The 26444-nt window shown below is 42.4% G+C and overlaps 1 protein-coding gene across 17 annotated transcripts in view; it reads left to right on the plus strand.

The window, feature by feature from the left end:
* Window positions 1-26444, plus strand: part of LOC113918675 (LIM domain containing preferred translocation partner in lipoma) — a 667221-nt gene that overhangs the window by 305017 nt on the left and 335760 nt on the right. For all 17 annotated transcript variants that reach the window (XM_027587354.2, XM_027587341.2, XM_027587344.2 and 14 more), the window contains one exon: window positions 23680-23802. In XM_027587354.2, coding sequence (XP_027443155.1) covers window positions 23680-23802 — 123 coding nt within the window. The remainder of the gene's footprint in view (window positions 1-23679; window positions 23803-26444) is intronic.

Raw genomic sequence — 26444 nt, forward strand, 5'->3', positions numbered from 1 at the left:
GTGCCATTTCAAAAAGGGGAAAAATAAATATGGGAATTTTTTGTAGTGAAAATAGTTACTCAGTGAAATCACCGAAGTTCCTTCTTTTTCTCTTGATGAAACCTCAAACCCACTAGGCACAGATTCCTCAACCTCAACTATGCATGTCAAAGGCTCATGCAGAGTGGGAGACAGGAGTCAGCAAAACCTCCTGGAGCAAGATGTGCTGTGTTGTGCGTGCGAGAGACAGGGCAGGGAAGGCGCGGGATGGAATGGTTTCTTGATCAGTAGCTGGCTTGGCTGGCTACCAGATATGGTCCCCGGGAGAAAGTTGAACGCTGAACTGCATAGAGACACAGCTTTATAGCCCTTGCTTTAGCTATTCCTTCTGTCTGAGTGTCTCTCTCTGTCTCTGTCTCTCTCCCTGCTCTGTCTTTGGTAAACATTCCCTGATGGTCTTACAAGCCACTCCCCTAATTCAACTAGATGGATTGCTTCTCTTTCACTTTAGATGATAGTTTGGGGGCTTTTTCCCAATCCTAGGCTATATTAGGGAATGATAACCTTAGGAAAGAGAGTGAAGTGACCTGATCTCCAATCAGAGGGATTTCTATAGGATAGCAGGACTTGACTTGTGGGAAGTGTCAGGGGTAGAATGGCTCGGAGTTGAGTTGAGTGCAAGAGCCAGTGAGGGCCTGAACTGGGGCGGGGGCCACCACCTTGGCCAAGGGGAGCTGGAATCCAGGGCCATATGGGGGGTGGGTCTGGGAAACGGAGTGGTCCCAGAGGCTTGCAGCATCTTGCCTTTCTCCAGGGGCCAGAGATTTGCCTCCTGTCCTGGTGTTTGCCAAAGACGAGGCTCCTCTGAAGACTCGGCGCTCTGAGGCAAGTGAACTTTACTGGAGGAAATGTGGATGCCACTGAGCAAAGATTGCCCTCCTTAATGAGAGGGTCTGTGCCGTCTCTAGACGTAAACAGCTCTGCCGAGATCAAATTGTGGCAGCAGGGTGAGAAGAATACAGCGCTGTAATTAATGCTAATTGTGGATATTGCTGTATTGTTGTCATTGTTTTTTAATTGAATATCTATTAAGCTCCAACAGGGCGCTATGAATAATGCCAGCTTATAGTTGACTTATCAAAACACTCAGAAGACTTTATAAACACCAATAAATAGGAACTCATAGCACCCCTCCGAGGTGGTAAGTGCTGTTGCCTTTTCTACAAATGAAGAGAAGTGAAGGAGATTGTGTTTGCTTGGTTGGCACTGTGGGTGAGAACAGAGTGCTGTCGGAAGAGAGACAAGCATTTTCCCTGTCCCCGGGAACTGGGTTAGAATACATTAGTAAAGAATTCTCCTTCAGTGCGTTCAGAGTTGTGGGATTTTAATTAAATTGTGCCAGTTATTGTTAGCACTGCATTAGCACCAGGCAACCAAATTCTAGGCCAGCAGATTTCAAATTTAATGTGAAAAAGAATTGGGGGAGGGACGAAAGGCTTGTCAAATGCAGACTGCTAGGCCCTGCTCTCCAAAGTTCTGCTTTGGTAAATATGGGAAGGGGACTAAGAATTTTCCCTCTGAATGGGTGTCTGAAATGCTCTTGTCCTCAGAGGAGGCTCAGCTTCCCTTCAGAACCCCAGCCTTTTTCTTCTTATGAGGTCCATCTTCAGCCCCCCAAATCTAGCCTCACTCTGAGTTATCTGTAGGATCTCCTAGAACTCACCTAGTATAATCCTGTAATGTTCTAACTTACAGAACACGGGACTAGCTGGTATTTATAGAAGACCTACTGTCCATTTGCCATTCTGCTGGGCATGCCATTCCTGGGACCTTATCCCACCGGGTTTTCAGGATGTCCCTGTCGGGTTTGTATTATTATTCCCCTGTTTTGTAGGAGGGGATGTGACTTGCTCAAAAACATTCACGACTTTCAGTCCTTTGGATTTAAATCCAGGTGGGGGCCCGGTTCCACTTTGATGGGAGGAGAACCCCCAACTTGGTTTAAGTGGAATATATCATAAAGAAAAAAGCTCACACTGGAATAGGGGAGAGCAGGGAGGGAAAGGTAGGGACAGCCAATCCTGATTTTCCTTAGTCCTTGGTTATTTGTCCTGGTTCTGTAATGAAGTCTGGCTACCGCACTATTGGTAAATATGTGGTATCCATTTGATCATTGCTTGATTCTTCTGTGAAAAAGGAAACGTGTCTCGGGAAAGCCTGAGGGGAGGCATGAGCGGAATTCTGGAGTCAAGAAAGGCTTTTAAAGTGGAGATGAGAGTGGTGAGGCTCGGGACAGCATCGCTCCTTAACTCTATATCCTTCCCATTTTCTGTGTAGGGAAGTCCGCCTTTGCATAGAGCTCGGTTAACTTGTATTTCTTTTCTTTTTTTTTTTTTTTAAAGCTTAATTTTATTTATTTATTTTTTAAGATTTTATTTATTTATTTGAGAGAGAGAGAATGAGAGATAGAGAGCACGAGAGGGAAGAGGGTCAGAGGGAGAAGCAGACTCCCCGCTGAGCAGGGAGCCCGATGCGGGGCCCGATGCGGGACTCGATCCCGGGACTCCAGGATCATGACCTGAGCCGAAGGCAGTCGCTGAACCAACTGAGCCACCCAGGCGCTCTTAACTTGTATTTCTGAGGGCTGAGACACACATGCGTGCTGTCCTGTGGACTCACATTCATTCTCGATTAAGGGGAAATCAACAGCTTCCTGATATAGTCCCGTACTTACTTTTTTATCAATGGCAAACTTTTTTATAAAAATAGGAATTCCTGCTAGGAGCATCGTTAATATAAATTGTCTATGCACCGCCTAAAATATGTGTGATTCATACCATGTGTTTGTTCCCACATCAACGCTGCATCCCTAGATACAGCCACTCCTGCCCACCTTCTCCTTCCGTCACGGGGACATGCTTACCCTGCGGAGGTCTCTACCCCGCATGCGGGGCAAGCTCCCTCCTTGCAGAGCTGGTACACTTGCATTTTCTGACCACAGCCGATCCTTTGAGTCTGATCTACCATTATTTTTCCCCAAAAGAACATTTGTATTTGCCAAGTCCTGGTACACGCCCAGTACTCCTCTGATGTCTTTATGTTCTTGTGGTGAATATCTTAGGGATCTTTGCTCCATTCAAGATCTTCTCAGTTCTCCCTGAGTCCATGCAGCCTTTTCTGATTTCTCTATTTTTGTGCTCTAGCATCTTGCATTTCATATACTTTAATACTCACCTGCCTGCTGAATTATTCAGCTCTGTGATACAGTTATTTGTGGATAAGCAAACCTTTCTAATGGAACTGTAAGTACTCCGAGGACAGAGAGCCATTGATGTCCTTTTTGTTTTGTTTTGTTTAAATTCCTGTCCTTCATATCAGTGGGGCCTGAATATTTGTAAATATTTCTGGAAAAGTGACTGAAAACTCTACTGTATGGGGAAATGGAAGGTGAAAAGAGATGATTGGAGTTTGGCTTTTTAACTGTAGTTACAGCTATGACCTAATTCACAGTAACCTGATAGGATAATCACAGTTTGATGCTTGAAGGGAAGACCTGTCACATTTGCATTTCCAGCCTGGTGTCTTGGAAGGTGCCAGGGCTTGAGCTTTCAAGTGAAATGTTTAAGTCCCAAATTCTCATTCTTCCATTTTCTACCCAAGTGACTTGGAAAACTCTTCTAACCTGTGGTATCCTTTTTTGTAAAACAGGAATCCTATCTACCAATCTCTAGGGTTTTTTGTTTGTTTGTTTGTTTGTTTTTTACAAACAGGAAACTGCCTGACCAATGCAATGAGAAATATTTATGCAAGTGCTTTTCTAAACCCAGGCACTTCTCCGTTGATGATGACAGTGCAGAGGTAGCTATGATTTCTTTTCCTCATGTTCCCAGAGGTCATGGCATCCCGGGCTGTGCACAATGGATGGAGTGGCCACTAGGACTAGTGAGGCTACTAGCTCATAGGCCACTTCCCAGAACCATCTTTGAACAGCACGTCTGACCAAGATAAAATGATGAACAGATTTGTGACAATGATTAGGGAGAGGATGCATCCTTTATTATTAGCAAATAATGATTCCTAACATTTTAGGTAAGCCTCCCTGTCCATATCTTATCCATTTTTAGCCTCTGAGGTAAGAGGTAATGTGTGTTTTGTCTTGTCCTCTCCTGCCTGCTTGCTAGGACATTGCCACCCTCCCCTCTCTTTTTTCCATTTCTGTGGATCAACTGCTGGCTCTCCAAACAATGTAACTGAAGTCAGCTTCCTTTATAAAGTCCGCTGTCCATGACCCTACTTTTGAAATGGGTGTTTCAAATTGTGTCTTGTTAGTAGCTACTCTGTATCTTCTTCGGTATTTTCAACTATCAAAGTACACTTAAACTAAATAGAAACAGAATAATTTGGTTCCAGTAAGTGGCTGTAAGTGAGAAAAAATACATCAACAACAATGAATAACTTAAAATTCCTTATAATGTTAGGTAGGTGGCACTTTCGCAACGATGTTGGAATAACAGAACTTTTGAATCAGAAGAAACCACGAAGATCAAGTTTAAACCCATCGTCTTGCTGGTGAGCCAAAATAAGGTTAGAAGGAAAAAGCGATTGGCCCAGGGTCACCAGACTGAATTATGGCAGAACCAGGATGGAATGCCTAGTTTACTGCTTCTCTACTCTCCTTGCCCACACATCTGCCTCCCTGTCCACAAAAGAGAAATCTGTGGTTGTTCTGGGTAGGTAATCAGGATCACTGTGCTGGGCCTAAATATTCAGTCATCATCTGACATTAGCAGAAGTGGTAAGTTTCATAGGAGAACATTTAATACTGTCTCCTTTTACTTGATAGTTTTGAATTTTGAGCGGGAAGGCTGGGACCAAGGAGCACTGAGTATTCAGGTCATGCTGTCCCATCATTATCACTTGGCTTTTTTACCAACAGCAATTCACTTAAGCTCTCTGGTCCTTCGTTTCCTTTTTGGTACAACATGGCATTGTAATAGATGCTAGCCAAGATTCTTCCTGTCTCCAATGTCTGTGAATGTAAGTGTCTCCACCCATTCTGGCATCTCTCTTCTAGGAATTTTTGTAGCTCTAATTTGCACCTGTGTGTCAGTATTTTATTCTGAACTGGCTTGAGGATGACTCTTCTTCCCTCATTTTCTTGATCTTGTCCCAACAGTGAACTGGAAATCCTGGGGTGTGCCTCTGCTCTCATCTTCTGTAAAGTTTCCTCATCTGGGTGATGGGACAAGAGTAACTTTCTCCTTATATCATAGGCTCTTAAGAACAACAGTTGAACTAATGTATGAGCTATTGCTTGGAGAAGATGTTTCCCCGTATAGGATGTTCAGATTCTAGTCCTGTTTCAGCCCCTTCCCTAAATTATTATCTCACACACCTAAATCACTACTTTGCGGGCACTTTTATTATATTTAAATGAAAATGTTGGAGTAGCTCCTCAAATCTCCCTTCCAGTTCTAATATTTCATAAGCCTGAGTTACCTTTTTCATGCTAACCATCTATAATCTATTCACACTTTTCCCATACATCCTTTATCCGCAAGTCGTGATTGATGGTGCTTAGCACATAGAATCAGAACCACAAATGTATAAGAGAATGTCTCACTCCTTCTCCACTTGAATGGCATGCTCCTTTGTGTTATCGTTCTGGCTATCTGACATGGAATGCTTCACGTGGGAACGGAATACTTTCCTTGGTTTTGAGGGGTCATGAAAAGATTCAAGAAAAAGGTTGGAGGAGGATGAGCCGATAGATAATGTTAACATCAAATTTCTAAGTATTCACACATTTGCTTTTGGTTAATTCTATTATGTTATGGAGGAATGTGAGAATGTGGCTTCTGATATTTATCGTGCCTTAACTCGTTGACCCCATAGTATCAAAATGCAAAAGAAGAAAACCATCTGCCGTAAGGTTTTAAAGTAAAATCAATAACAAAAATATCTGGCATGGCCTGTTTTCCACTGCATATTTTCTGCGGTGAGGACCAACGATATTTTAGTCTGTCTATTTAATTCATAGGTTCAAATGATTTTTTGTTCTCCCCCAGCCACACCTCAAATTAATGTTTCCTTAATGGAAAATCAAACTGTTTCTTTTTTCTCTGCCTTTTAAAACTTGTATTATTTTTTATTAATTGTATTATGCGAAGCATTTCTGGGAAAGTTTTCATGGTCCCAGATGACTTTATGGATACCTTTATAAATATTTCAATGGGATGTACAGCCTACCTGGTCCTTTACAGATATTGGTTGGGTTTTTGTTTTTGTTTTTGTTCGCAAATTAAAGGTTTGTGGTAACCATGCATTGAGTACATTAGTTGGTGCCATTTTCCTGCCAGCGTTGGGTCACTCCGTGTCTCTGTCACATTTTGGTACTTCCGCAGTATTTCCAATTTTTCATTATTATTATATTTGTTGTGGTGATCTGCGACCAGTGATCTTTGACGCCCCTGTTATTTTGGGGTACCATGAACCCCGCTCATAGAAGATGACAGACTTAACTCATACATGTGTGTATTCTGACTGCTCCACAGACTGATCGTCCCCCCGTCTTTCTCCCTCTCCTTGGGCCTCCCTATTCCCTGAGACTCAATAATATTGAAATTAGTCCAGTTAGCAAGCCTACAATGACCTCTCACTGTTCAGGTGAAAGGAAATGTTGCACGTCTTTCATCTTAAACCCAAAGCTAGAAATGATTAAGCTTAATGAGGAAGGCATGTTGAAAGCCAAGCTAGGCTGAAAGCTAGGCCTCTTGTACCAGTTAGCCAAGTTGTGAATGCAATAAAGTGAAGCACAATAAAATTCTCGAGGAAAATTAAGAGTGCTACTCCAGTGAAAATGTGAATGATAAGAAAGCAAAACAGGCTTATGGCTGATGTGGAGAAAAATTCAATGGTCTGGTTAGAAGATCAGACCAGCCACAACATTCCCTTAAGCCAAAGCCTCATCCAGAGCAAAGCCCCAATTTCATTCAGTTCTGTGAAAGCTGAGAGAGATAAGGAAGCCGCAGAAGAAAAGTTTGAAGGTAGCAGTGGTTGGATCATGAGATTTAAGGAAAGAAGCCATTTCTAGAACATAAAAATACAAGGTGAAGCACCAAATGCTGATGCAGAAGCCACAGCAAGTTACCCAGAAGATCTAGCTCAGATAATTCATGAAGGTGGCTACACTTTACAATAGATTTTCAGTGTTGACAAAACAGCCTTCTTTAGGGAGAAGATGCCCTCTAGAACTTTCATAGCTAGACAGAAGTCAATGCCTGGCTTCAAAGCTTCAAAAGCTGACTCTCTTGTTAGGAGCTAATGCAGCTGGTGACTTTAAATTGAAGCCAATGCTCACTTACCATTTTGAAAATGGTAGGGCCCTTAAGAATTATGCAAAATCTACTCTGCTTATGCTCTATAAATGGAACAACAAAGCCTGGATGATAGTACATCTGTTTACAACATGGTTTACTGAACATTTTAAGCGCACCATTGAGACCTATTGCCGAGGTGGGGGAAAAAAAAAAGATCCCTTTCAAAATGTGACTGCTCACTGACAATGCACCTGGTCACCCAAGAGCTCTGATGGAAATGGACAATGAGTTTAATGTTTTCATGCCTGTTAACATAACACCTATACTGTAACCCATGGATCAAGGAGTAATTTCAACTTTCCAACTTACTGTTTAAGGGAAAACATTTCCTGGGGCTACAGATACCATAGACGGTAATTCCTTTGGGCAGTTAATTGAAAACCTTCTGGAAAGGATTCACCCTTCTAGATGCCTGTAAGTACATTCGTGATTCACAGGAAGAGCTCGAAATATCAACATCAATAAGAAACTTGGAAGAAGTTGATTCCAGCCCTCATGGGTGACTTGGAAGGGTTCGAGACTTCAGTGGAGAAACTGCAGGTGTGGGGGAAACCATAAGAGAACTGAATGACAAGAAGAGCCTGAAGATGGGACTGAATTGCTGCGATCTCATGATAAACTTGAATGCCTGAGGAGTTGCTTCTCACGGAGGAGTGAAGAGAGTGGTTGCTTGAGGTGGAATCCACTCCTGGTGAAGATGCAGTGAAGACTGTTGAAATGACAACAAGGGATTGAGAATATTACATATACTTAGTTGATAAAGCAGCGGTGGGGGTTGAGAGGATTGACCCCCGGTTCTGAAAGAAGTTCTGTGGGTAGAATGCTATCAAACAGCATCACGTGCTACGGAGAAATTGTTCATGAAGAGAAAATTCTATCAACGCAGTCAACTCTGTTGTTACCTGATTTTAAGACATCACCACCGGCCCCCGGCCTTCAGTGCACCACCGCCCTGAGCAGCCAGCAGCATGGAACACGACCCTCCGGCCCTCTGCCGGCAAAGAGAGACTGACTTGCTGAAAGCTCACATGATGGTTAGCATTTTTTTAACAACTAATTATTTTTTAGTTAAGGTATATACACTGGTTTTTTTTTAGACAATTCTATTGCACACTTAATAGACTACAATACAGTGTAAACATGACTCTTGTATGCACTGGGAAACCAAAAACTTCTTTTGGCTTGCTTTATTGTGCCATTTGCTTGATTGTGGTGGTCTGGAACCAAACCCCCAATATCTGAGGTATGCCTGTGCCTCCTTTTTACACACACACACACACACACACACACACACACACACACACACACGCGCGCGCGCGCGGTGTAGAAAAGGCAGCTTGGTATAATGTTTGCTAAGCTATGTATGTAGGCTGACTGGCAAGGTGGCTCTTAAGGATCCGGTTTCTTCATCTGTAGCTTGCCTAGAACATCTGCCACAGTGATTTTTCTACTATCTTTTGTAGCAGTGCTTCAGGGGACGTTACTGGAGGCAATGGGGAGGCCCCCCTGGGAGGAACCCCAGACTTCCCCTGTTGCACACGAGCCAGAGCTGCTCTGTTTTTATCTGCGTGAGTGGTGGAGCTCTGTGTATAATGTCATCTTCAGCAGAGGGTTCATCTGCTTTAAAAAGATGTGGCAAGTGTTTATTTTACTGTCAAATAATCTGATTGTGGTTATTACGATTTGCATTTTATTGATGGATAGATAATGTATTTTTCCATGTGATTATATAGCTATTGTCATGCAGGTTGATCTTTATTTTAATTGTAAGGAGCTACTTTAAGAATATTATTTTTATTTCATGAGAGTAGAATTCAGTAGCAATAATTCAGTGTAAGTAAATACAGTGAAAAGTACATTTTTTTGGTATTTTGTTGTTTTTGCTTTCTGACATGCATAGAGCCATGAGAAGCGAGGCTGCTCGTGTGTACTCTGGCAGAGACCACTTTACCATGCCCCTGCTCCTACTTACTGAGCTAGCTTGAACTCTGAAGTGGCCTGTCTTGGGTGGGTTTAGATCTGGTTGCAGGTGGGCAACAACGATCATGACGGGCAAGTTGTGAAATGTCATTATAGACCCAGTGAGAGAATTGAAAACAAAGTAAAAGAGGACCTGGAAGACTCATGCCCCTCATTTTTATAGAGGAAAAAGTTGCGTTTTAGGAAGGGAAAATCGGTCCTTATGGTGTCACAGGTAGACCTGGCTTCCCGCTGCCGTTCTTTGAGTGAGTGGGTCTTGTGCTGGCTGCCTCAGTCAGGCTGAGAGGAGAATGGAGACCCCACAGAGTATCTCCATGTAAAGGAGTTTATCTCAAGAATCCGTGTGGGTGGGATCTGGCAGCGGAAGGCTCAGGGCGAGGGCCATCTCTCTTTGCTTTTCATTCCTCTCCCCTCCCTCCCACTCCTCCCTCTTCGATCCTCTGCCTCTCCATTATTGGCAAGTCTGTTATTCCCCACCTGCCCCTAGTAATTGGCTTCTTAACTCCTTGTGTGTTTTGACTATTAGTAATTAGCCATGACCATGATCTTCTTGGCTTATCATGACCACAGTTCATCCTCATGGTGGTTTTGTGACATGTGTCTTCGCTCAAATTTAGAAGGGAAGGAGGTTTATTAGCCTTGCTCATCTTTTTGTCATTGGCCAAAGGTTAGGTTCACCAGCCTGTTCATGGACTTTTGGTCAGGTGACCAGCCTTGCTTCTGTGGGTCGCAGTGATTTGAAGCGGAGTTACATGGTCCAGAATATGGATCTTTTGGGACCAAGGGATAGTGGCAGGACTGTTTCCTTTAAAGAGATGTGCGTTGGCCAAACATGATCAACTTTGGGTATGTTTGTACTGAAAACTATGAGATGATATGGAATGTGAAGGAAAAAAATTGAGGTATAGATCGGGTCTAGTGTTTAGGTTTTATCTTGATGTTTTTGCTTCAAGTATACGAGACCCATGGAAAACTCTCATTTTCTCCTATTGTTACCCTACTTTCTGTTTCTTCAATGCCATGTTCCCGATTGCCAAGCTGTTATTATCTTTTGAATCATAAAAATGTTGTCTCTATTTTGAACGCAACAGAGTTTGCCCCAAAGATAGCTTTTTGTGGCACTTCTCACCACTGTCCTTAACTTTTGGGCAGATGAATCTTTTTAGTTGCTAAAGAGACTGGAGTTTAGACTAGTTTAACACATTAGAAAAGTTGAATAGCCATTGGATAGTAGGCTTCTTAGGGAAGGGGATTGCTTTTGTTTTTAAATCTCTTGTCTCTTCCATATGGTTTTACAAAGGATCTCAAAGAACATAGTGCATTTGATATCACTAGGCAGATACGAAAGTAACATTATCCCGTAGACTATAAACTCCTTGAGGTTAGCGATCAAGCCTGCATGCTACTTAGCACAAACCTTTCATAGAGCAGCATGGGAGAGCATGGGAGAGCCATTTGCACAAATCAACGGGTGAGATTTACCCTATGACTATTGGCTGTCACACAGAATTAGACAAAGGAGAGCCAGTTATCAAGTCATTAGGTTATCAGTAATGTCTTCTTGGAGGAGAGTACATTTGATAAGGTGGATGGGTTTCAGAAAGTAAGCCCTTCAGCTAAAATGAGTGGGAAGGAGAGTATACAAACATGAATTAAAGCATTTCTTTCCCCCTCTTCCAACATTTTGTGTCTCTTCAATAAAGTGACATTTTTATTAGATAAAATAGGTCATATTTTCTGTAATTTTCACTACTGTATGCTGCCTGTTGACTCAACATTATCAGAATCAGTGTGATAAGGGAACTTGCATTATTAGATAGCATGGGGGATGGTAAGAAGCAGTGTTACTGTTTCCATTTTATTTTTTTATTTTTATTTTTTTTATTTTTATTTTTATTGTTATGTTAATCACCATACATTACATCATTAGTTTTTGATGTAGTGTTCCATGATTCATTGTTTGTGCATAACACCCAGTGCTCCACGCAGAACGTGCCCTCTTTAATACCCATCACCAGGCTAACCCATCCCCCCACCCCCCTCCCCTCCAGAACCCTCAGTTTGTTTTTCAGAGTCCATCGTCTCTCATGGTTGGTCTCCCCCTCCGATTTCCCCCCCTTCATTCTTCCGCTCCTGCTATCTTCTTCTTCTTCTTTTTTTTCTTAACATATATTGCATTATTTGTTTCAGAGGTATAGATCTGTGATTCAACAGTCTTGCGCAATTCACAGCACTCGCCATAGCACATACCCTCCCCAATGTCTATCACCCAGCCACCCCATCCCTCCCACCCCCCCACCACTCCAGCAAAACTCAGCTTGTTTCCTGAGATTAAGAATTCCTCATATCAGTGAGGTCATATGATACATGTCTTTCTCTGATTGACTTATTTCACTCAGCATAACACCCTCCAGTTCCATACACGTCCTTGCAAAAGGCAAGCTCTCCTTCCTTTTGATGGCTGCATAATATTCCATTCTGTATATATACCACATTTTCTTTATCCATTCATCTGTCGATGGACACCTTGGCTCTTTCCACAGTTTGGCTATTGTGGACATTGCTGCTATAAACATGGGGTGCACGTACCCCTTCGGATCCCTACATTTGTATCTTTGGGGTAAATACCCAGTAGTGCAAATTGCTGGATCGTGTGGTAGCTCTATTTTTTTTTTTGAGGAACCTCCATACTGTTTTCCAGAGTGGTTGCACCAACTAGCATTCCCACCAACAGTGTAGGAGGGTTCCCCTTTCTCCGCATCCCCGCCAACATCTGTCGTTTCCTGACTTGTTAATTTTAGCCATTCTGTCCAGTGTGAGGTGGTATCTCATTGAGGTTTTGGCTTGGATTTCCCTGATGCCCAGCGATATTGAGCACTTTTTCATGTGTCTGTTGGCCATTTGGATGTCTTCTTTGGAAAAATGTCTGTTCCTGTCTTCTGCCCATTTCTCGATTGGATTATTTGTTCTTTGGGTGTTGAGTTGGATAAGTTCTTTATAGATTTTGGATACTAGCCCTTTATCTGATATGTCATTTGCAAATACTTTCTCCCATTGTGTCGGTTGTCTTTTGGTTTTGTGGACTGTTCCTTTTGCTGGGCAAAAGCTTTTTATCTTGATGAAATCCCAAGAGTTCATTTTTGCTCTTGCTTCCCTTGCCTTTGGCGATGTTTCTAGGAAGAAGTTGCTGCGGCTGAGGTCGAAGAGGTTGCTGCCTGTGTTCTCCTTTAGGATTTTGATGGACTCCTGTCTCACGTTTAGGTCTTTCAACCATTTGGAGTCTATTTTTGTGTGTGGTGTAAGGAAATGGTCCAGTTTCATTCTTCTGTATGTGGCTGTCCAATTTTCCCAACATCATTTGTTGAAGAGACTTTTTTTTTTTTTTTTGCAAGGTTGGTCTGATTAGCATCATTTTTTTAAAAATTTTTTTACTGTTCTGTTAATCACTATACATCATTAGTTTTTGATGTAGTGTTCCATGATTCATTGTTTGTGCATAACACCCAGTGCTTCATGCAGAATGTGCCCTCCTTAATACCATCACCAGGCTAACCCATCCCCCCACCCCCCTCCCCTCTAGAACCCCCAGTCCGTTTCTCAGAGTCCATTGTCTCTCATGGTTCAGAAGAGACTGTCTTTTTTCCATTGGACATTCTTTCCTGCTTTGTCAAAGATGAGTTGACCATAGAGTTGAGGGTCCATTTCTGGGCTCTCTATTCTGTTCCATTGATCTATGTGTCTGTTTTTGTGCCAGTACCATACTGTCTTGATGATGACAGCTTTGTAATAGAGCTGGAAGTCCGGAATTGTGATGTCGCCAGCTTTGCTTTTCTTTTTCAACATTCCTCTGGCTATTCGGGGTCTCTTCTGGTTCCCATACAAATTTTAGGATTATTTGTTCCTTTTCTTTGAAAAAAGTGGATGGTATTTTGATGGGGATTGCATTGAATGTGTAGATTGCTCTAGGTAGCATTGACATCTTCACAATGTTTGTTCTTCCAATCCATGAGCATGGAACGTTTTTCCATTGCTTTGTGTCTTCCTCAATTTCTTTCATGAGTATTTTATAGTTTTCTGAGTACAGATCCTTTGCCTCTTTGGTTAAATTTATTCCTAGGTATCTTATGGTTTTGGGTGCAATTGTAAATGGGATCGACTCCTTAATTTCTCTTTCTTCTGTCTTGTTGTTGGTGTATAGGAATGCCACTGATTTCTGTGCATTGATTTTATATCCTGTCACCTTACTGAATTCCTGTGTGAGTTCTAGCAGTTTTGGGGTGGATTCTTTTGGGTTTTCCACATAAAGTATCATATCATCTGCAAAGAGTGAGAGTTTGACTTCCTCTTTGCCGATTTGGATGCCTTTGATTTCTTTTTGTTGTCTGATTGCTGTGGCTAGGACTTCTAATACTATGTTGAATAGCAGTGGTGAGAGTGGACATCCCTGCCGCGTTCCTTACCTTAGGGGGAAAGCACTCAGCTTTTCCCCAATGAGAATGATATTGGCTGTAGGTTTTTCATAGATGGCTTTTATGATATTGAGGTATGTACCCTCTATCCCTATACTCTGAAGAGTTTTGATCAAGAAAGGATGCTGTACTTTGTCACATGCTTTTTCTGCATCTATTGAGAGGATCATATGATTCTTGTTCTTTCTTTTGTTAATGTATTTTATCACGTTGATTGCTTTGCGGATGTTGAACCAAACTTGCAGCCCAGGGATGAATCCCACTTGGTCGTGATGAATAATCCTTTTAATGTACTGTTGGATCCTATTGGCTAGTATTTTGGTGAGAATTTTTGCATCCATGCTCATCAAGGATATTGGTCTGTCATTCTCCATTTTGATGGGGTCTTTGTCTGGTTTTGGGATCAAGGTAATGGTGGCCTCATAAAATGAGTTTGGAAGTTTTCCTTCCATTTCTATTTTTTGGAACAGTTTCAGGAGAATAGGTATTAATTCTTCTTTAAATGTTTGGTAGAATTCCCCTGGGAAGCCATCTGGCCCTGAGCTTTTGTTTGTTGGGAGATTTTGATGACTGCTTCAATTTCCTTAGTGGTTATAGGTCTGTTTAGGTTTTCTATTTCTTCCTGGTTCAATTTTGGTAGTTGATACATCTCTAGGAATGCATCCATTTCTTCCAGGTTATCTAATTTGCTGGCATAGAGTTGCTCATAATATGTTCTTATAATTGTTTGTCTTTGGTGTTGGTTGTGATCTCTTTTCTTTCATTCATGATTTTGTTGATTTGGGTCATTTCTCTTCTTTTTGATCAGTCTGGCCAGGGCTTTATCAATCTTGTTAATTCTTTCAAAGAACCAGCTCCTAGTTCCGTTGATCTGTTCTGCTGTTCTTTTGGTTTCCATTTCATTCATTTCTGCTCTGATCTTTATTACTTCTCTTCTCCTGCTGGGCTTAGGCTTTATTTGCTCTTCTTTCTCTAGCTCCTTTAGGTGTAGGGTTAGGTTGTGTATTTGAGACCTTTCTTGTTTCTTGAGAAAGGCTTGTATTGCTATATACTTTCCTCTCAGGACTGCCTTTGCTGTATCCCAAAGATTTTGAACAGTTGTGTTTTCATTTTCATTGGTTTCCATGAATTTTTTAAATTCTTCTTTAGTTTCCTGGTTGACCCATTCATTCTTTAGTAGGATGCTCTTTAGCCTCCACGTATTTGAGTTCATTCCAACTTTCCTCTTGTGATTGAGTTGTAGTTTCAAAGCACTGTGGTCTGAAAATATGCAGGGAATAATCCCAATCTTTTGGTACTGGCTAAGACCTGATTTGTGACCTAGGATGTGATCTATTCTGGAGAATGTTCCATGGGCACTAGAGAAGAATGTGTATTCCGTTGCTTTGGGATGGAATGTTCTGAATATGTCTGTGAAGTCCATTTGGTCCAGTGTGTCATTTAAAGTCTTTATTTCCTTGTTGATCTTTTGCTTAGATGATCTGTCCATTTCAGTGAGGGGGGTGTTAAAGTCCCCCACTATTATTGTATTGTTGTCAATGTGTTTCTTCGCTTTTGTTATTAATGGCCTTACATAATTGGCTGCTCCCATGTTAGGGGCATAGATATTTACAGTTGTTAGATCTTCTTGTTGGATAGACCCTTTAAGTAGGATATAGTGTCCTTTCTCATCTCTTATTACAGTCTCTGTTTTAAAATCAAATTTGTCTGATATAAGGATTGCCACCCCAGTTTTCTTTTGGTGTCCATTAGCATGGTAAATGGTTTTCCACCCCCTCACTTTCAATCTGGGGGTGTCTTTGGGTCTAAAATGAGTCTCTTGCAGACAGCCTATTGATGGGTCTTGTTTTTCAATCCATCCTGTGTCTTTTGATTGGGGCATTTAGCCCCTTTACATTCAGGGTAACTATGGAAAGATACGAATTTAGTGTCATTGTATTCCCTGTAAGGTGACTGTTATTGTATATTGTCTGTGTTCCTTTCTGGTCTATGCTGCATTTAGGCTCTCTCTTTGCTTAGAGGACCCCTTTCAATATTTCTTGGAGGGCTGGTTTCGTGTTTGCAAATTCTTTTAGCTTTTGTTTATCCTGGAAGATTTTTATCTCTCCTTCAGTTTTCAATGACAGACTAGCTGGATATAGTATTCTTGGCTGCATATTTTTCTCGTTTAGTGCTCTGAAGATCTCATGCCAGTCCTTTCTGGCCTGCCAGGTCTCTGTGGATAGGTCTGTTGCCAATCTAATGTTTCTACCATTGTAGGTTACATAGCTCTTCTCCCGAGCCGCTTTCAAGATTTTCTCTTTGTCTCTGAGACTCGTAAGTTTTACTATTAGATGTTGGGGTGTTGACCTATTTTTATTGATTTTGAAGATGGGTTCTCTGTGCCTCCTGGATTTTGATGCCTGTTTCCTTCCCCACATTACGGAAGTTCTCTGCTACAATTTGCTCCAATATACCTTCTTCCCCCCCCTCTCTTTCTTCTTCTTCTGGGATCCCAATTATTCTAATGTTGTTTCGTCTTATCGTATCGCTTATCTCTCGAATTCTGCCCTCGTATTCCAATAGTTGTTTATCTCTCTTTTTCTCTGCTTCTTTATTTTCCATCATTTGGTCTTCTATATCGCTGATTCTCTCTTCTGCCTCATTTATCCTAGCAGTTAGTGCCCCCATTTTTGATTGCACTTAAATAATAGCCTTTTTGTTTTCAATTTGGTTAGATTTTAGTTCTTTTATTTCTCCAGGAAGGGTTTCTCTAATAACTTCCATGCTTTTTTCACGCCCAGCTAGTATCTTTAAAATCATGATTCTGAACTCTAGGTCCGACATCGTACTAATGTCCATATTGAGTAGGTCCCTGGCAGACGGTACTACCTCTTATTCTTTTTGCTGAGGTGATTTTTTTCATCTTGTCATTTTGTCCAGAGGAGGATAGATGAATGAGAAAACAAAATGCTAACAGGTTAACAATGTCCCCAATCAGAAAAGACCTGAAACCAGGGGAAAAGAAAGGGAAAGAAAGAAAAAAGAAAGAGAAAAGAAAAAAGAAAGAAGAAAAAAAAAAAAAAAGAAAAAGAAAAAGATAAAAACAAACAAAAACAGAACAAAAAAAAAGAATATGATCATATGATCAGGCTAGTGCATAGATCAGTGCCACACACTAGATTTTGGGTGTATTTTGGTCTGTTAGAAGAAAGTGCCTCCTAAAATTTTAAAGAAAGAAAGACTTATATATGTACAACATAAGGGTTGATACGATGAAGGGATGGAAGATGAATGTAAAGATGAAAATTATAAAAGATTTTATAAAAGGAATTGATAAGATAAGAAGTTTGAAAAAAGAAAGAAGAACAATTTAAAAAAAAAGAAAAAAAGGGAGAGAATGTGATTAGGCAGGAGACTAGAGCAAAGCCATATACTAGTGATTTAGGGTATATTTTGATCTGTTAGAAGAAACTGTATCTCAAAATTTTAAAGAGAGAACAAGTTATATATATATGCCAAAAATAAGGGTAACTACTATGAAGGGATAGAATATGACTCAAAAAATGAAAAATAAATTTTTTTTTTTCAAAAAGGGATTGGTAAGACATTCACTGAAAAAGGGAAAAAGAAAAATTCAAAAAAAAAGTTAAAAAAATTAACTTTGAAAAACTAATGAATCATGGTTAAAAAAGCCATGAATTCTATGTGCAGTATTCCCCTAGCGCTGGAGTTCTCCCGTTCTCCTTGATGGGTAAACTTGGTTTTGGCTTGCTGGCTGTTCGTGTTGATCTTCTAGGGGAGGGGCCTGTTGCCATGGTTCCCAAATGTCTTTGCCGGAGGCGGAACTGCCCCGCCCTTGCCTGTCCGGACTAAGCAATCTGCTTGGGTTTCCTCTCGGGAGCTTTTGTTCCCTGCAAGCTCTTGGTAGAGCTTTGGAGGACGAGAGTGAACATGGTGGCCTCCCAATCTCCACCTGGAGGAGCCGAGAACTTGGGGCCCCGCTCCTCAGTGCGTCCCCAGAGAAAAGCCGTCACTCTCGTCTCCCCGGTCTCCGGCCGCACTCTGTGCTCACCCGGCCTGTGACCGAGCGTTTCTATCTCTGGCACCCGACTCGGTGTGGAGTCTCCAAACGCAGCAGATCCCTGCGGTGCGCTCCCGCGCCGCTCCTCCCGGGGGAGGAAGGGGAGTCTCCCCGCATCTGCCGCTTGTTGGGTCCCTGCTGGAGGAGCAGTGGCCCGACTGTGCCGGGGATCATGGTTTATGGCAACCCCGAGCTGAGAGCCCGCGCCTTGGCTCTGTCTCTGCAGTGGGCTTCCCCGCTCCGGTACGTGGGAGCTCTGGCGCACTCAGGCACCCCCGGTCTTTCTGTGACCCGAGGGTCCTTAGACCACACTGTCCCGCGAGGGTTCCACCCCCCGCTTAGCCACTGGAGCGACGTCCCTCAGCGGAGCCGGCTTCTAAAAGTTCCGATTTTGTGCTCCGGGGCTCTGTCACTTGCCAGAAGCGGTGGACGGAGGCCCCCTCCCCCAACGTCTATCCTCCCGAATATCACCTCGGATTCACTTCTCCGCACGTCCTACCTTCCAGAAAGTGGTCGCTTTTCTGTTCAGAGAGTCATTGCTATTCTTGTCTTTGATCTCCTGTTGAGTTTGTAGGTGTTCACAATGGTTTGATCCCTATTCAGCTGAATTCCTGAGAGCAGAGGAAATCCAGGTCTCCTACTCCTCTGCCATCTTGCTCCGCCCCTCCATAAATCTCCATTTTATTTTTATCCAGATCTTTCTTACCCATTATTTGGATTGTCTGTTGGTATTTTCAAGGCCCCCCCCCCCCCCGAATTACCCTTTTAAGTGTTCATTGTGTTAGAAATCTACTTAGAGCAGTGGTTCTCACAGTGTGGTCCTTAGACCTACTTGTCGGCATCGATTCAGAACTTGTTAGAAATGTAAATTCTTGGGCCTCACCGATGATACACAGAATCCAGAACACTAGGGGTTGGATCCAGGAATCTGTGTTTCAACAAGCTCTGCAGGTGGTTCTACAACAGACTACAGTTTGAGAACTCCTGATCTAGAATTGGGTTCTTTATAGTTCATTCCTAGCACCATCAATAGTTTAAGAAGCACAGGAGCCTCATCTAACGGAAGCTCCAGCAGCTGGGTTTACTTTGAATCTCAAAATGCTTTTTAAACTTACATACTCACTAGGACTGTGTCATGTCAGCCAAAGCATTTATTTTGAGACTGTGGTCCAGGTAATAGTTGAGTAGGTAATGTTTATTGAATACTTAAGATGTGAGCAGTAGTTGGCACATAGGAACTCATTTAATCCTTAGAACAGCAGCATGAGGAACCAAGGCCCAGAGAGCTAAGGTAGACTGCTTAATGTCACCAAACTGGAAGGTGGCAGCTGCAGGCATCTAACCCCTACAAGGCTGACTCCAGAGGCTTTGCCATGCTCTTTGTGTGGTGGGGGGATTTAATCAAAATGATCACAAAGAAATGCATTGATCATATTCTCGGCTTCGTTAAAGAGAGAGATGATCAAAGATAGATACTTAGTTTTGTTGTTTAATAGACCGTATGCCTTTTTTTGTATCCCTTTTGTTATCACCAGCCATGTTTTTTTCACTAACCTTAGAAATAAGGGAATAATGAACTTCACTGACCATAAAAGAAAATAAATTAAGTGAAATCCATGCTGTGTTATTAATACTTAATTCCACTGAAAAGAAAATCAAAATTGCATATGGAAGAATGTACTGGTTTGTGTCCCCAGCCTTCTAGGGTTTCCTGAGATGAGATAGTTTTATATTTCTAAGCTATCTGGGGAATGTTTTTCTCCAATGAATCACAAAAGGAAGCCCAAGCTTGGATCCTGTTGGGATTCCCTTGGTGTTACACATGGGGTCTGCTCAAGTTCCCTGAGCTTTGGGAAGCATGGTTTAAATATCATAGATTTAGTACCTATAACATCAAGTTTTCTCTTTGATGATTTGGTTTCTTTCTCAGGTGTGCTTTTGAGCAGTCACAGAAAAATCTTGGCTCTTCAAATCCCCCTTCTGTGATGCGTCATTGTAATTGCTTGGCCACCTCAAAGATTCTGGACATTGCTGAGGATGAGGTCAGGCCCATGCATGGTTTGAGTGTGATACTGGATATGGGCTCTAATTCTAGGAAGTAAACTTCCTAGGGCAGACAGTGGTTCTTAATTAACTAGACCATTGCCCTTGATCCTTTGTTTCTCTTAACAGCCTGATTAGGAACTCTCTTTTTAACAATGTTGATTTGATCAGGCAGTTCTTGATGTTTTTTCATAGCAGAGGACTTTGCAGTTTGTCCTGCTCCCCTACCTCAAAATGGAAATGAATACTTAACAAATAACTTGTGATTATGCTAAGCAGAATGCACTTGTTTCCATTCATTAATAATGAACATTTTCCCCATTCTGCAGCCACCAGTGCAGTAATCAGTCCAGGCAAGGACCATCTATGGATGCTAAAACCTTTGGGGGAAGGGTTTTTATGAACAGAATAGCAGAGTTTTAAAGTGTCACCTCACAGATAATTTATTGATTTAAAAGGGAAGAGAGCAACTTTTACGATGAAGAAATCTGGTGGACCCCTCCTTAATCAAGTCATCAAATTTGATATCACTAAACCCAGCCAAACTGTTATCCTGAGCTTCCTGATGTGATGCAGTGGGAAGGACACAGCATCATGCACATAATATTCTTGTTCAACTTGCTTTAATCCACCTCTAGTCATCAGACAAAGCAAGATTGTTGAACTTTTTATAAGACACCTGGCCTGTATTCTTAGCTTCATGGAAGACAAAAATTGGCAGGGGGCTCAGAGGGGTGAGACTAAAAGACATGTCATCTCAACGTGTGATCTTTGACTGGATTCTAATAACAATAAATAAAAAGGGCATTACTGAGATTGCTGGTGAATGTGAGCTTGTGTGAGCATTAGAAAATTCCACACCCACGGGCACTTGAGTGGCTCAGTCAGTTGAGCGTCCAATTCTTGATCTCAGCTCAGGTTTTGATCTCTGGGTCCTGAATTCAAGTCCCATGTTGGGCTCAGGGTGGAATCTCCTTAAAAAAAAAAATTCCATACCTGTGTTACACGTCCAGGTGTGATCATGGTACCAGGAGTTCTTAGGAGATGTAAGCTGAAGTATATGGAGGGGAAGTTTCTGCAACTTCTTTCAAATGGTTTAGCTACAATAACAAATGAACAAATAAATGTATTTGTTAGAAGAGAGATAGTGCGAGAGCAAGTAAGTATGGCAGAGTGTTGGCTATTGATAAATCTGGGGGAAGGTATGTGGGTGGAGTTCAACTTTCCTGTGAATTTAATTTTTTTTAGATAAAGACCTTCGGGTATAAAGAATGAATAAATACAAGTGAATACTCTCATAACTCAATACTGTCCCTTCTTGTCTATTACCTGTAGTTCATGGATCAGCAGTGTGTGGGCAAAAACGTCACCCGTTTCAAGTCAGACTCTTAGAAATAGCCTTCCATGCTATACACTTTGGTTCTGGGCTCTGCTTTAAAGTCTATTCTTACATCTTTGCAATGGGGATGTCATCACCCTATAAATCTGCTAGTGGCACGAAGAATTACGATTTTCCAAGTTATAATAAGCCCCAATTGTGGTTTGGTGAGCTTGTGTCACATACATTTTTATTGAATGAATGAAAATAGTATCTTACAGAAAATAATATCCTATGGATGGCTAGCTCATGGGGGTTTTATAGCTGTTAGCAAGCAAAAAGACACAGTCACTGGACTCCATTGGTATCCAGCCTCTTGTCGTCTCTTCCCAGCTGCATACCCCAGCCACTACTCTGGCGCCCACCACTGCACGGGTATAAGCTGGCAGCACCCCGCCTCAGCTCCAATACCTGTCTCTCACTTTCTGCCGTGACGATTTTCTGCCACCATTCTACTTCTTGTCATGAGTACGGGGGTTTATAACCCATGGCAACCCTAAACCTGTGGAGAAATATAGCGTGAGGATGAGTATTCTCTTCTTTCATCCCTTGGGTGGGGAGATCTGAGGCATGATTCCCGGGCTCCTCCGAGCACCCCCCTGCCCCCGCCAGCAGATTGGGCCTTGAGCAGGTGATCGTAAGGCTGCAGTGATAGGAAGTTAGGAAGACATGTCGCTAAGTGTGTACCGTTCTGTGAAGTTGGTTGTAAGACAGTCGACTCTGGGATCTAACATAAAGTATTGAGAGTAGCAGGACAGTTCCTGCATCTACAGGTTCTGTAGAGGAGACGACCAAGAGGATCACCAGAGGAGGATGTGGCAGGACTTACGTGATTTGAACGGAGGCATAAAATAGAGACGCAACAGAGAGAGACCTGTTCTAATCTCTGATGGGGATTGAAATATGGCAGGGGAGCTCTTACCAGAAGACCAGGCAGGGCAGCAAGGGTCTGGGGTTCTTCGTGCAAAATCCCACAGCACTAGGCTGGGGCTTGCTGAATTACGTCAACCTCATAGGAGAAACTAAAAATGGGGAGTAGTCCCAGTTTGGTGGGAAGAGGGAATAAGGAGGCTGGATACCACCTGAAGCCTTACCTGTACAGGCTCGTTAAGCACTGTGATTACCTGTTTCATTGTATAGCTCAGGAGGATTTGGTGACTTTTGAGTCTCTGTGGTTAGATATCCATCAGTACTTAGAGCATGGGCAGTTGATGTACTTTCTACTGCAGTTAAAGTACAGATGTTGGAGACCTGATTAAATTCTGTCTCTTTACTGATACCCCGAGGGGACACTTAATGAATGATGCTCCCTTTAAGAAGAAGAATAATTAACAATAGCTATATTATTCATATTAATTTATAGTTACTGGTTACTATAATTAATGCTATTTAAGAAAATGATCATAATTATAGCACTTTACAATTTACAAAGTATTTTCCCATCCATTTTCTTATCTGAATCTTGTAACATCCCTCTGGCTTAGGTGGGGCAGGTGAGGGGGAGGAAACTATGGCCCAGAGAAGAATCTAAACAGTCCCCAGCTCTTACCACTATATTATGCTGTGGTGCTATGGAAATACACATAGGAGAATCAGATTCACACAGTTCTCAGTTACCTTCCCAAACACCAATGTCCCGTCTTTCCATGTTGTACCCGGACCCATTCCCCAAGCCCGCTCACGATTCCTGGGAAGGCACTTGTGACAGTGTCTTCCCCTCTACTCACCCTTTGTGCTTCTGAGTGCAGGTGGAGGGCGGCGCTTGTGATAACACGGGGTATTGACAGGAGAAGTCCATAGATCTCCAGCTTCATAGTCAGTGACCGCCACCACAGGCTTCCTCGGCAGCCCCTTGGCCAGAACCCTGAGCAAGACCCATTCTAGTGCACTTTGAAGGTGCATTGCTTGGAATGCACTGGGTCTCTCTCACAGACACATCTAATACCCAACTTAGCTTGCCGATTCCTCTTCCTAGACCATTAGTCTCCTGCCCGTGCCCCTTCCTGCTCCAACTCAAATGCTGTCATTCTATGTGATGATTTCTGAACACAAAGAACTTGTAATATCTCCCCAGTTGGATCTGCGCCTTCAGCAGAGGGGTGGAGACATTTACTTCCTTTTACTTGTAAATTTGTAAAAAAAAAAAAAAAAAAGCCTCTAATGAGTGTGATTTTAGGGAAATCACTTCATATCTTTCGGTTTTCTTATTTGTCAAAACAGGATAATTCTACTTCAGATTTTGTAAAAGCTAAAATAAGTGAAGTGCAGAAAAGCTTGGACCAAGCCACACTGTAACTTGAGAGATTTGCACTCAGACTGATAGCACTAGACACTGGAGATGGTTTTTTTGTGTGGGGGGGGGTAACACGTCTCTGTTACTTTCAACAGGGAAATCCTGGAGGCAAGACCCTTGAGGAGAGACGTTCTAGCCTGGATGCCGAGATAGACTCGCTGACCAGTATCTTGGCCGACCTTGAGTGCAGCTCTCCCTACAAGCCTCGACCCCCACAGGTAATAGCCTTCTGTAAACATGTCCACACTGTCGGCCACCGGAGTCCACAGCCACCTGAGAGAACAGGCTGCAGCTTGTTGCCCTTCCATTCATTTTTGACCTTCTCAGAGTCAGTGTTCTACATTGCATTTTTTTTTTTTTAATATCAGCGTATGTTAGTTGACAGAAACTTCTTCAGTTGAATTAACGAGTATTTATTTTAAAGGAACGCAAGAGTGTTATACAAAAATGTTGTGAAAATTAAATCTGCTCTTATTCTATTGCCCTGTACTTTTTCTGGCTTTCCCTATGACGGGTATTTTGTTATATGTCAGTATCGTCTGCACAAATATACTTTAGCATGGCTAGATTCAAGTTAAGGTGAGGGCTACATCTGCTGTAAAGAAACCCTTTCTGTTGGCTGTGGAGGTGGCTTCCATTTGGTGGTGGCTGTTGTAAGTAATGCTCTGAGCGACATATTCATGTCCATTTTCTTTGCAGTTCCTTTCCTGTCTCAAGATTCCTCAGGGGGGGATTTCTACATTGAGGAGCATGACCACTTCCTTCAGTTTTCTTGTCAAAGGTTGTGGATAGCTTATACTCACATCAACACTTTGGAAATATATATAGTTCTCCTCCATCTCACCAGAGTTAGCGATAGCTGCTAGGATCTGTATTTAAAGTGCAAACGGAGCGTTGTCATTAGCTCTTCCATGCATTCCTTTGCTCACTTTGGAGATTGGCTGTTTCTCTGCTCCTCGGTGTCCACAGAAGCTGATCTTCCACTGCTGTGGGTCATCGTGTCTCTCTCGGGTCTCGAGAAGGCAATGGCAGAACTACTCGAGGGCTTCTGAGTCCTCAGAAGACAGTGAGCAGAACTCTAGGTGCAGACACGGGACTGGTACTGTCATCAGTGTTGTTTGACTCATGTGATGTTTGCTGGACCACGTGACGGTGCGTACGGCACTCTGAGCCTCACTCTGGTTCTTGAACAATAGCTCCTGTATTCACAGTGGATTCTTTCACAAGCCAAAAGCCAGTCCTGCCTCTCCTCCGTCTGTCATTTCCACACATAAGATGGCAGTGCTTTCCTCATTGGACATATTCCCATTACTTTTTCTAGACACATCATGGGGCCGTCAGCCATGTGGGGGCACAAGGCCGAACAAGAGAGCTTGGTGGTTCCTCAGCTGTGTTGTCTCTACCAGCCCTACCCGTGGTGAAAACGCATTTCATTTCAGTCAACATGCCCTGAGCGGCAGGCATGGAGCAGGCACTCTGGTCTTTGGAGGGAACTATGCGGAGAAGGAAAGGGAGAAAAAGAGAACCAAGCTGCCATCTTCTAAGAGCCCATGATGTTAGAAGTCATACTCCGGCAGATACGGTAGAAGCACATGAACATGGCAGGCTCTGAGAAGGTTTATCAGAGAACCTTCGTGTTCAACTGGCGGGAGGGGGGCCTTGCAGTTTTGGGGGCCAGAAGGGAGAACAGCCTGAGCTGGAAAGCAGGAAGGTCCAGGGTGTGTTCAGGGAACTGCAAGCAGCTGGATAGTTGCAGAGAAGGCCACTGAGGGCTTGAAGTGTGCTCTAGGACCAGAAGGTTCCCTACTGAGAGCCTGTGGACACATTTGAAGGCCAGATTCACATTCTGGCCTGTTGTTTATAAAGATAATGGGGAACAGTTGAAGGTTCTCAAGCAGGGGAAAATTAAAATTCATTCTAGAAAAAAACAAAAACAAAAACATAGAAACAAGACCAACTCTGGAAAGATCCAGGAGGATGAGCCCAAGTCTGAGAATTATTCTTCAACAAGCCTTGCCTACTTCATCGCTCCTGGCCATTGTTTGATGTTAAACATTTTTCGTATTCCACCCAACACATACCTCAAGCCCAGTTTTTCAGGAGAGGGAGACCACTGACTTTACAGCTGGACTCACCTGTCTTATGCTCAAATACTTCTATGCCCCACCACACTGACCCACCCTGTTTTTAATAGGGCTTTTCTTTAGACTTTTTTTTTTTTTAATCTCCTAAATTCTTATACTGTAGTTTATACTGGGGAGGTTCTGCTTAGAGGTTTTTGCTTAATATAGCTTTCATTCTTTAAGGCTATGTCTCTGCATGTCTCCCATAAATCACTGCATTTTAATGGGTTGTTCAGCAGCTACATTTTTGTTTGAGCCATCATAATGTGCACACAAACTCATAATCACTGATATTTGGACAGTACTTTACTGATGGTAAAGCACTTTCACATATGTTCTCACTTGACTAACGTATAGATGCCTCAACTCTGAGACACAATTTGTGGCTGAGGAAACAAAGATGTGGCAGGTAAGTGACATGGCTCAGCAGGACATATGACTATAGTGTGGGCATAGCTGGACCTTGGCTTTTTTGTGTGTTTGGTTTTAAGTTCTAGAACAAGACTGAGGATGCCAGGATTTTTTTTTTTTTTTTTTTTTTTTACCAATGACAACACTATGAAATCAGTCATGTGAGTAACAGTATTGCTGAAGTATGGCTTTCTCATAAAAAATAAAACATTTAGAAGGTTTAAAAAGCTAATAATGGTAACCCTTAGATAAAAGAGTTGAGGATTAGGAGAAAATCTATTTTCAGTATGCCTATTCCATTCAGAAATTAAAGAGTGATCCTTTCT

The sequence above is a fragment of the Zalophus californianus genome, chromosome 1 (assembly GCF_009762305.2).
Source record: "Zalophus californianus isolate mZalCal1 chromosome 1, mZalCal1.pri.v2, whole genome shotgun sequence".
Lineage (NCBI taxonomy): Eukaryota > Metazoa > Chordata > Mammalia > Carnivora > Otariidae > Zalophus > Zalophus californianus.